Genomic DNA, 12,774 nt, shown 5'->3' on the forward strand with positions numbered 1-12,774 from the left:
TTAAGAAATTTAAGAAAGAATTAGGCACCTATAACAAATGAGTTAGAAATTTCTTTACTTATTCAACATACAAATGTTGAGTTCTTATTAACACAGTTAATCATGGTGCTAGGTACCAGGAATAACTCCCAAGAAGACTAACTTTTAGTCCCTGGACTTACATAGTTCAGTCTCTTTAACGAGTCAGAAAAATAAATATATACAACTTGTCATAGGACTGAATATAATGACATTCAACCTAACTTGGGTAATGTCTGGGAAGGAGTATCACAGAGGGTTCACAGAAATGATAGAACTCTGAGCCATATCTTAAAAAAAATGAGAAATTAGCCAAGCAAAATTGTGTGTTAGTATGTGTTGGCACACACATCTGTATGCTTTGGAAAGTATTTGATGTTTAGGTGGTATAGGCTGATCATGATTTGTATAAGGAAATATTTATCTATGTAGCTCACTTGTCTAAGTACTAATTCTCTGGTGTTACCCAAGTGCTTTTCTAAAAGTATGGTACCCCAAACTGAGGGCAGATGGGAACAAATCACACAGATGACCCAAAATCTTTCCAAATTCTCTAAATTGTTGGTGAAAGGAGTTTAAAGTGATTTATTTGACTCTTATAATGCAATGCTGAGCAAACAGATGAACAGAACAAAACACCTAATTAGGCCATTATTTAGAAAGCAAATATAAACTTCAAATTTCTCAATTATTTAAAGAACATTACACTATCTATTAAACTCTAAAGAAAAAGAATTTGATTATCACTATTGTCTTCCCCTCCATTTCCTAATAAAGGAAAAGGAGTCCCTGGTACAAAATTTAAATAAAAAACCCAGCCTCTCCCTAATGATACCAAATATAAAAGAAAATCTCATTCTGAGATAAACTCACTAAATTTGAAATTTCATACAAATATAATATGTAAATTTGATTCTAATGGCCATAAAAAATTAGTTATCTGTATCAATCATTTCAAGACATACTATTGGTGTATAAATGATGTTACTGAACTTGTATATGATCCCCAAAATACATTTGAATCTTACATATTGCCAAAGAAATTCCATATATGTCTCACGGCATGCTTCTCGGAAGTGAATAAAGTTGATAATGCCACTTAAAAACCGAGTTGTCCGTTTTGCCTCTAAAAATAGAAAGCAAGCCTCCTTAAATAAATCTTTGAAACAAGAAAAGTGAAAATTTATTTTCTCCCACCATATATTCTGCTTATAGTATACAGAACAAAAGTATTTGTATGCTAATTAACCAAAGTACAGAATATCTGCTCTAACTTAATGATCCCAATTATCTAAATTAAAAAAAACCCCAAAAAACAAAAAGCATTTTTGGCCATGAGAGAACAGAGACCAGATACACTATCCCATCCTAAACAACCAGAAAAACAGATAAAAAGTATAAAATAACAAGCTGTAGACACTGCTGCTGCTGCTCAGTCGCTTCAGTCGTGTCCGACTCTGTGCGACCCCATAGACGGCGGCCCAGCAGGCTCCACCATCCCTGGGATTCTCCAGGCAAGAACACTGGAGTGGGTTGCCATTTCCTTCTCCAATGCGTGAAAGTGAAAAGCGAAAGTGAAGTCGCTCAGTCGTGTCCAACTCTTCCCGACCCCATGGACTGCAGCCTACCAGACTCCTCCGTCCATGGGATTTTCCAGGCAAGAGTACTGGAATAGGGTGCCATTGCCTTCTCAGTGTAGACACTGAACTATAAGTAATATACAACAGCAATTTCCAAGAAAGGTAAATGAGTTGAATCCTGCTAATGCACTAGCCTACCACTTGAGTGAATTTGTAGGCTATATCCTGGGGGAGATCACAAACAGAACTCTTGGGTATTGCTGAGACATGAAAACAGAATTTAGAGTTTGGAGAGAACAAAAAATTAGGATTTTTAAAGTTTAAAGAGGCCAAGGAAGCTAGAATATATAAAAACTCTATCTTCTTGACTCAGTCTTCATGAATATGGTCTATAAATACATTCTGTTTGTTCAGGAAGGTTCAGAAAAGCAATAGCATTATAAGGACAGAAAGGAGAGACCCAAATAAACCTTTTACAGTTGAAAAATAAAATACCTGAGATGAAAAATACAATAGATAGGATTAAGGGCAGATTATATCTACAGATGAAAGGATTAGCGAAACTGAAAACATAGCAATAAAAGCTATCTAAAATGAGAGCCAGAGAGAAAAAGATGAATAGCGTATTTAGGAACTTAAGGACAATATCAAGCAGCATAATAAATGTGTAATTAGAGTCCTACAAAAAGGAACAGTAGAAAAAACTTTTATAGAATAGCTAAATATTTTCCAAATTTGACAGAAACTATAAACATATCCAGGCTTCCCTGGTGGCTCAGATGGTAAAGAATCTGCCTGCAATGCAGGAGATGTGGGTTCAATCCGCGGGTCAGGAAGATCCCCTGGAGGAGGAAATAGCAAGCGACTCCACTGTTCCTGCCAGGAGAATTCCATGGACAGAGGAGCCTGGAGGGCCACAGTCTATGATGTCACAGAGAGTTGGACACGACTGAGTGACTAACACATACACATAAACATATCCAAGGAACTATAAACATATCTAAGGAAGGGGGACAAAAATAAAATCTTCAAAGGCACATGATAATCAAATGGCTACAAACTTGTGATAAAGAGAAAGTCTTATTAAAAACAGCCAGACGTGAGAATCAAGAAAGAATAACTCCAGGCTCAGTAAGCAGTTAGTCTGGATTATTAACTTTCATGAAGAAACAGCTGATCACACCTTGGACTCACATGACACAGGGAACTGGAGCTGAGGTCCCTAAAAGATGTGGGACTCTAGGAAGGCTACATCCTTAGTGAAATGGTAGATTAAGGGGGAAAAATGCAGGGAAATGACAAAGTTTGTAGTGTTTCTGCATTGTCTCTGTGAGGAAATAATCTCCTCTGAGAACTCGAAATCTTGGACCCATTGCCATAAGGATTTTTATTTTAAACTATATATTTGATCTAAGAACTATCAAAATTAGGCATTTAGATAAAAATTGATCTTTGACCAATGATAATCCTGAAATAACTTCAAAAAAGAAAAGATATCTCAGAAGGGATGTGGCCTCAATTCCCGAAGCCAGAGTGTCACAGGACTACTCTGTTGAAGACAAAATTAAATTTATAATCACAAATGCATGTGTGTGTGTGTCAAGTCCAAAGAAATGTAGAGGAATTGAAACTATCACTCAAACATCTATAATAAGCTCATGGGATGCAGCTAAAGCAAAGCTAGAGGGAAATTTATAGTACTAAACATCTATGTTAGGAAAGAAGAAAGGTCTCAATTGATGGCCTCAGCTTCTATCTTTAAAAGGCTGGAGGAAAAAAGAAAGAAAAGAAAACCCAAAGTAAGCATGAAAAAAGAAGGAATAACAATGAGCGCAAGAACCAATAAAACAAAACACAGAAATAAAACACCCAAAAATTAGTGAGACAAAAAGCTGGTTCTTTCAAAAGATCAGCAAAATTGATAAACCTCTAGCCAGATTGATCAGGGAAAAGTGAATGAATGAAGAAACAAATTATTAATGTCAAAATGAGAGAGGGCCATCACTGCCGACCCCTAAGACTGTTCAATGGTACAGGAAAAATATGAGCAATGTTATGTTAATAAATCTGCCCATTTAAAGTAAATAGATAAACTCTCAGAAAAAGGTAACCTACAGAAGCTCATTTAGTAGCTCTGGAAATAACCAGCATAATCCTTTATTTATTAAAAAAAAAATTAATAATTCACAGAGAAAACTCCAATCCCAGTTGAATTCACTGGTGAATTCTATCGAACATTTAAGAAAGAAAGAATACAAGTTTTACATAACTATTTCTGGAAATGAAAGAGGGAATCTCTATAAACTCATCCTGAAAGGCCAGCAAAATCTTGATATCCAAATTTGTCACTGCAGTGGCATTACAAAAAAAATACAGACCAATAGCTCTCATGAACATGATCACAAAAACACAACAAAATATTAACAAATCAAATTCAGCAATATGTTAAAAAACACTATATCATAAGCAAATGGGGTTCATCCTGAATACAAAGTTGTCTTAACATTAAAAAATCAAACAATGTAATCCACTAGAAGAGAACTCACATGATTTTCTCATTAGATGCAGAGCAGAAATTTAACAAAAGTGAACACCCACTCATGATACAAAATGCAAAGAGAAGTTACTTACCCTGATAAAGGCCATCTAAGAAAATCCTATAACTAACACACTTCCTGATAAAAGCCTAAATGCTTTCCCCTGAAGAACAGGAATAACACAATGATGCATACTCTCAACATTTTATTCAACATTATGCTAGAAATCCTAGCCACTGCAGAAGGAAAGAATAATAAGTAAAATACATCTAGATTGGCAAGATGTAAAACTGTCTTTGTTCTCAAATAACTGGACTGCCAGTGTAGAAAACCCTAGGAATCTATTCTAAAAATCTATTAGAAATAAGGTCAACATATAAAAATCAATTGTCTCTCTACACTAGTAATGACCAATCAATTCAAAATTTAAACTGAAAGAAATATACATCACTTACAGATAAATTTAACAAAATGTGTATGACCTGTACTCTGAAAATAATAAAACATAGTCATGAAAAATTAAAGACAACCTAAATAAATGGAGGTAAATACACTTGGATTACAAGACCTAATATTATCAAGTTGTCTCAATTATCCACCAAATGAACTATACATTCAAAGTAATCTCAGTCAAAATTCTAGGAGATTATGGAGGGTAGAGGAGCATAAAAGTAACCAGCTAACTCTAAAATTTATATGAAAATACAAAAGTCCAGAATAACTAAAACAATTATGAAATAGAGAACAATGTTGGAGAACTTAAACACTGCCTGATTTCCAGACTTACTATGAAGGCTGAAGTAATCAAGACAGTATGGTTAGTGCAGAAACAGACATAGAGATCAACAGAGCAAAGAATGCAGCCAGAAATATATATATTAACTGACTTTTTAATGCAGAATCTTTTTTTTTTTTAAACAGGTTTTAAATTTTATTTTATTTTTAAACTTTACAATATTGTATTAGTTTTGCCAAATATCGAAATGAATCCGCCACAGGTATACCTGTGTTCCCCATCCTGAACCCTCCTCCCACCTCCCTCCCCATACCCTCCCTCTGGGTCGTCCCAGTGCACCAGCCCCAAGCATCCAGTACTGTGCATCGAACCTGGACTGGCGACTCGTTTCATACATGATATTATACATGTTTCAATGCTATTCTCCCAAATCTCCCCACCCTCTCCCTCTCCCACAGAGTCCATAAGACTGATCTATACATCGGTGTCTCTTTTGCAGTCTCGTACACAGGGTTATTGTTACCATCTTTCTAAAATCCATATATATGCGTTAGTATACTGTAATGCAGAATCTTTAGCACGCTTTAGGTTCACAGAAAAGTTAAGCAGAAAGTAGAGTTTCCATGTATTCTATGTCCTGATATAGCCTACTCCACTATCAACATCCCCCACCTGAGTGGTACATTTGTGACAAAAGATGAACCTACCCTGACATGTCATTATTAGTCAAAGTTCATAGTTTACATCAGAATTCACTCTTGGAATGTACATATAAATCTGTACAATCTATGGATTTTGACAAAGGTATAGGCCTTTTTATTTATTTATTTATTTTTACTTTACAATATTGTATTGGCTTTGCCATACATTGACATGAATCTACCACAGGTGTACATGTGTTCCCCATCCTGAACCCCCCTCCCACCTCCCTCCCCATCCCATCCCTCAGGGTCAACCCAGTGCACCAGCCCTGAGCACCATGTCTCATGCATCGAACCTGGACTGGCGATCTGTTTCACATATGATATTATACATGTTTTAATGCCATTCTCCCATATCATCCCACCCATGCCCTCTCCCAGAGTCGAAAAGACTATTCTATACATCTGAGTCTCTTTTGCTGTCTCACATACAGGGTTATCGTTATCTTCTTTCTAAATTCCATATATATGACAAAGGTTTGGACACAAATATAACACTGTATAACTACAGTATGATACAGGATAGTTTCACTGCTGTAAAAAATCCTCTCTGCCCTGGCTATCTATTCTTTCTCCCCCCACAGTCCCTGGCAAACAATGATCTTTTTACTATCTTCATAGTTTTTGCCTTTTTCAGATTGTCATAATTGTAATAGTACTGCAAATAGCATTTGCAGACTGACTTCTTATACTTAGTGATACGCATCTGAGATTCCTGATGTCTTTTTATTGCTTCATAACTCATTTCTTTATAGCACTAAGTACTATTCCCCTGGCTTGATGTACTATTTCACCATTCACCTACTGAAGGATGTCTTGCTTGCTTCTAGGTTTTGACAATTATGAATAAAGCTGCAAAAAGATGTTAGCAGGTTTTTGTGTAGACATGAGCTTTCTAGATGTTTGGATAAATACCAAGGCACATGACTATTAGATCATACAGTAAGAATACACTTAGCTTTGTAAGAAACTGACAACCGTGTTCCAAGGCTGCATTTCCACAAGCGATAAATAAAAGTTCCTGTTGCTCCATATCCTTCCTCAGCAGCATTTGGTATTGTCAGTGTTTTAGATTTCTGCCATCCTAATAGATGTGCAGAATCAATTACTTTTGACAAAAGTGCCAGGGTAGTTCAACGGCAAAAGGATAAACTTTTCAATGAGTGACGCTAGAATACTTTGAGAATCACATGCATAATGGAAAAAAATGAACCTTGCCCTTTGCCTCACATGATATTCAAAAATTTAGGCATTAAATAATAAAGGCTGAAACTATAATACACTTACAGCAAAATAAAGGAGTAAAATTTAGCCAAATAAATCCTTGAGGCCAAGATTTTCTGATAAAATGCAAAAAATAGTTTTATGAATGACAAAAGAAAAAATATCAGTTAGAATATTCAAAACTGAAATACATCTTGCTTTTGAAAAGACATGGTTATGAAACTGAAAAAGCAAGTAACAGACCAAGGGGAAAATCTGTATAACACGTATCTGATAAACTACGTTTCCAAAATACTGAAGAAATCTTCCAACTCAATCATAAGACAAACAATTCAATTTTTTAAAAGTAGCTAACTAATTCAAATAGATACTTCACCAAAGATATATGGATAGCAAATAAGCATATGAAAGTTTGCTCATTATTATCTAGCCATGAGGGAGATGTGAGTTGAAACCATGAAATATAACTAGACAATCTTTGCGTGCAGGTGGGCTCAGTCACGTCCCACATTTTGTGATCCCTGTACTGTAGCCCACCATGTTTCTTTGTCCATGGAATTTTCCAGGCAAGAATACTGGAGTGGGTTGTCATTTCCTACTCCACGTGATCTTCCCTGACCCAGGACTCAAACCCATGTACTTGTGTCTCCTGCATTAGCAGGTGGATTCTTTACTACTGTGCCACCTGGGAAACCCAGAGACAGCCTTTAGCATGTCAAATTAAAAACCTACAGTATCGAGTACAAGAAGGATGTAGAGGAAGTGAAACTATCACATACTGCCAACGGCAATGCACTAGAGCATAACGATACAGCCACTTAGAAGAACAGTTTGGAGTTTCCTAAAAGGTTAAGCATGTGCTTACTGTGTAAACCAGCATTTCTACTTTTAGTATTTATCCTGTCTGAATACAGAGTTCCAAAGAATAGCAAGGAGAGATAAGAAAGCCTTCCTCAGTAATCAATGCAAAGAAATAGAGGAAAACAACAGAATGGGAAAGATTAGAGATCTCTTCAAGAAAATTGGAGATACCAAGGGAACATTTCATGCAAAGATGGGCTCAATAAAGGACAGAAATGGTATGGACCTAACAGAAGCAGAAGATATTAAGAAGAGGTGACAAGAATACATGGAAGAACTATACAAAAAAGATCTTCATGACCCAGATAATCATGATGGTGTGATCACTCACCTAGAGCCAGACATTCTGGAATGCGAAGTCAAGTGGGCCTTAGAAAGCATCACTATGAACAAAGCTAGTGGAGGTGATGGAATTCCAGTGGAGCTATTTCAAGTCCTAAATGATGATGCTGTGAAAGTGATGCACTCAATACGCCAGCAAATTTGGAAAACTCAGCAGTGGCCACAGGACTGGAAAAGGTCAGTTTTCATTCTAATCCCAAAGAAAGGCAACGCCAAAGAATGCTCAAATGACTGCACAATTGCACTCATCTCACACGCTAGTAAAATAATGCTCAAAATTCTTCAAGGCAGGCTTCAGCAATATAGGCTGAACTTCCATATGTTCAAGCTGGTTTTAGAAAAGGCAGAGGAATGAGAGATCAAATTGCCAACATCCGCTGGATCACTGAAAAAGCAAGAGAGTTCCAGAAAAACATGTATTTCTGCTTTAGTAACTATACCAAAGTATTTAACTGTGTGTATCACCACAAACTGGAAAATTCTTAAAGACATGGGAATACCAGACCACCTGAACTGCCTCTTGACAAATCTGTATGCAGGTCAGGAAGCAACAGTTAGAAATGGACATGGAACAACAGACTAGTTCCAAACAGAGAAAGGAGTATGTCAAGGTTGTATACTGTCACCCTGCTTATTTAACTTATATGCAGAGTACATCATGAGAAACGCTGGGCTGGATGAAGCACAAGCTGGAATCAAAATTGCTGAGAGAAATATCAATAACCTCAGATATGCAGATGACACCACTCTTATGGCAGAAAGTGAAGAACAACTAAAGAGCCTCTAGATGAAAGTGAAAGAAGAGAGTGAAAAAGTTGGGTTAAAGTTCAGCATTCAGAAAACTAAGATCATGGCATCCAGTCCTATCACTTCATGGCAGATAGGTGGGGAAACAGTGGAAACAGTGGGTGACTTTATTTTTCTGGGCTCTAGGATCAAGACCATCCTCATGGAAAAGAAATGCAAAAAAGCAAAATGGCTGTCTGGGGAGGCTTTATAAATAGCTGTGAAAAGAAGAGAAGCGAAAAGCAAAGGAGAAAAGGAAAGACGTAAGCATCTCAATGCAGAGTTCCAAAGAATAGCAAGAAAAGATAAGCAAGCCTTCCTCAATGATCAATGCAAAGAAATAGAGGAAAACAACAGATTGGGAAAGACTAGAGATCTCTTCAAGAAAATTAGAGAAACCAAGGGAACGTTTCATGCATAGATGGGCTCGATAAAGGACAGAAATGGTATGGACCTAACAGAAGCAGAAGATATTAAGAGGTGGCAAGAATACACAGAAGAACTGTACAAAAAAGATCTTCACGACCAAGATAATCACGATGCTGTGATCACTCACCTAGAGCCAACATCCTGGAATGTGAAGTCAAGTGGGCCTTAGAAAGCATCATTATGAACAAAGCTAGTGGAGGTGATGGAATTCCAGTTGAGCCATTCCAAATCCTGAAAGATGATGCTGTGAAAGTGCTGCACTCAATATGCCAGCAAATTTGGAAAACTCAGCAGTGCCCACAGGACTGGAAAAGGTCAGTTTTCATTCCAATCCCAAAGAAAGGCAATGCCAAAGAATGCTCAAACTACCACACAATTGCACTCATCTCACACACTAGTAAAGTAATGCTCAAAATTCTCCAAGCCAGGCTTTAGCAATACGTGAATCGTGAACTTCCAGATGCTCAAGCTGGTTTTAGAAAAGGCAGAGGAACCAGAGATCAAATTGCCAACATCCGCTGAATCATGGGAAAAGCAAGAGAGTTCTAGAAAAACATCGATTTCTGCTTTATTGACTATGCCAAAGCCTTTGACTATGTGGATCACAACAAACTGTGGGAAATTCTGAAAGAGATGGGAATACCAGACCACCTGACCTGCCTCTTGAGAAATCTGTATGCAGGTCAGGAAGCAACAGTTAGAACTGAACATGGAACAACAGACTGATTCCAAACAGGAAACGGAGTACGTCAAGGCTGTATATTGTCACCCTGCTTATTTAACTTATATGCAGAGTACATCATGTGAAATGCCGAGCTGGATGAAGCACAAGCTGGAATGAAGATTGCCAGGAGAAATATCAATAACCTCAGATATGCAGATGACACCACTCTTATGGCAGAAAGTGAAGAGGAACTAAAGAGTTTCTTGATGAAAGTGAAAGAGGAGAGTGAAAAGCTGGCTTAAAACTCAACATTCAAAAACCCAAGATCATTACATCCGGTCCCATAGCTTCATGGCAAATAGATGGGGAAAGAATGGAAACAGTGACAGGCTTTATTTTCTTGGGCTCCAAAATCACTGGAGATGGTTAAATTAAAAGACACTTGCTCCTTAGAAGAAAAGTTATGACCAACCTAGACAGCATATTAAAAATTAGAGAAAACACTTTGACAACAAAGATATATATAGTCAAAGCTATGGTCTTCCCAGTAGTCATGTATGGATGTGAGAGATGGACCACAAAGAAGGCTGAATGCCGAAGAATTGATGCTTCTGATTTGTGGTGTTGGAGTAGACTCTTGAGAGTCCCTTGGACTGCAAGGAGATCAAAGCAGTGCATCCTAAAGAAAATCAGTCCTAACTATTCATTGGAAGGACTGCTGCTGAAGCTGAAGCTCCAATACTTTGGCCACCTGATGTGATAAGTCGATTCATTAGAAAAGACCCCAATGCTGGGAAAGATTGAAAGCAGGAAGAAAAGGGGACGACAGAGGACGAGATGGTTGGATGGCATCACTGACTCCATGGACATGAGTTTGAGCAAGCTCTGGGAGATGGTAAAGGACAGGGAAGCCTAGTGTGCTGTAGTCCATGAGGTCACAAAGAGTCAGACAAGACTGAGCAACTGAACAACAACAGCAACCTTTATCCATAGAAATGAAAATATGTGCATACACAGATTTGTACACTAATGTTCACAGCAACTTTATACACAACAGCCAAAACTGGAAGCAATTCAAATGTCTTACCAACTGGACAATGGATAAATAAACTGTATACTTATGATAGACTGCTACTCTAAAATAAAAGGACAAAGTACTAATAAATGCAATAACGTGGACAAATCTCAAAAGCACTATGCTAAATTAAAGAAGCCAGACACAAAAGACTATAGTCTATATGATTTCAATTACATGAGGTTCTGAAAAGTCAAAATATTATAGTGATAAAAAGTAGATTAGTGCTTGCAGGTTAAGTGCATGACCAAAGAAACCTAACTGCAAAGGGATATAAGGGAACTTTGAGGGGTCATGACTGTGGTGCTGGTTATATTACTATACACATTTGCTAAGATTTATTCAGTTATGCATTTAAAATTAGTGAATTTTTATTTTCTATAATTTATATGCCAATAAACAACAAAAAAAGAGATCCAAAATGGGATAAAAAATAAATTTTTATATAGTACACCTAATATCTTGAAACATAAAATAACTTGATTTGTAAATGCTAAAGAGTCAAATAAATTAAGAGACACAAAATTAGGAGAACTTTACATTTTAATATAATATAATGATTATCATGATTATCAGTGTTAAAAGGTGTTTTCTTCAAGGTAAAAAGTAATTATGATATTTGATAAAACTGGTATGATTAATTCATTATGCAACACCACAGCTTGCATATTGTTTGCATTCATAATCTCAAATTTACAGAACATTTTCAAATGTAAGGAGTTAAGAAAAATTAACCAAAAAAACAGCTCTTCTGTGACTTTATAAAGGAAAAATGTCCAATAATGGGATATTAAAAAGTTCATCCTTGAGAATCAAGACACACTTTCTAAATCCAAGTTCCTTTAAGTCTTTCTTTTTTCACATTATTGATAGAAAGGTAAAATGTTAGATTAAGGCCAAACATTAGAAATTGTTTTAATTTTCACTTACTTGGATATAGAATATCAGCAATCTCAAAGTCATTCACCCGACAGATGGGCAGAAACGAGTCCCTTGAAGATAAAGTGGAGCAAGTATATTGAAAAGTATCTTTTGAATTACATACTAAGTCAAACAGGATAAACATCTTTTTATCAGAAAGATTTCTGGATATATTTCTCAATGTCAAAGGACAGAGTCAGAAGTCTACTACAATACATAATCATATAGCACTGAAACCTACTTTTTCTGTATATTACACAAGTATTCATGTAATACGAAGGTATAGTTATAGAGTCTAATAAACAACACACACTCTTGGAAGTACTAGGACTCTCTAAGATGCAAAACTAATACTTTTAGACTCACAGTATCTTAATACATCAACTGAAAGAACTGAAGTGGGGGCAGTTAGCTGTATTTGCTGGAAATGTACAATTTTGAATGTTTATGGGAGGGAGTAGAGAGAAAAATGGTAGAAATTCCTTTCCAAAGAAAATCACGTCTTTAAGAAAGCCAAATGTAATGTAAATATGAATGTGGACTAAGAAAATAATGACTCTCTACTTACAAATGGATAAACAAATTGCTGACTGGTAAGAAGCCTTCCATTATATGTGGATACATGACTTCAGAGTTCACTGGCATCTAAACGTAATGCATCACAAAATCCAAGTTACAAATTGATCAGACAAAATGAGAAAAATTTTCAACCTCAAGAAAGTTTAATCACAGATTAAAATCAAAATATATTAACTTGCTGCTGCTGCTTACTATCATTAATTTAAACAAGCAATGCAGATCCTGGCACAAAACTAGACATGTCACTAATTTTAATAATGCTCAGTTCATAGTGAGTGCTCAATAAAGACTGTTTAAATGAGTGAAAAAATAAAGGGGTAA

At 36.4% G+C, this 12,774-nt stretch overlaps 1 protein-coding gene and 1 long non-coding RNA gene across 3 annotated transcripts in view; one reads left to right on the forward strand and one right to left on the reverse strand.

Moving 5' to 3' along the window:
• Positions 1-12,774, reverse strand: part of NUF2 (NUF2 component of NDC80 kinetochore complex) — a 40,504-nt gene that overhangs the window by 20,915 nt on the left and 6,815 nt on the right. For both annotated transcript variants that reach the window (XM_061399917.1, XM_061399928.1), the window contains exons 4-6: positions 12,443-12,519; positions 11,884-11,945; positions 1,047-1,144 (exon numbers count right to left, since the gene is read on the reverse strand). In XM_061399917.1, coding sequence (XP_061255901.1) covers positions 1,047-1,144; positions 11,884-11,945; positions 12,443-12,519 — 237 coding nt within the window. The remainder of the gene's footprint in view (positions 1-1,046; positions 1,145-11,883; positions 11,946-12,442; positions 12,520-12,774) is intronic.
• The window catches only part of LOC133237661 (uncharacterized), a 42,464-nt gene that overhangs the window by 16,680 nt on the left and 13,010 nt on the right, over positions 1-12,774 (forward strand). The window lies entirely within an intron of this gene.

Source organism: Bos javanicus, chromosome 3 (genome assembly GCF_032452875.1).
Source record: "Bos javanicus breed banteng chromosome 3, ARS-OSU_banteng_1.0, whole genome shotgun sequence".
NCBI classification, from domain to species: domain Eukaryota; kingdom Metazoa; phylum Chordata; class Mammalia; order Artiodactyla; family Bovidae; genus Bos; species Bos javanicus.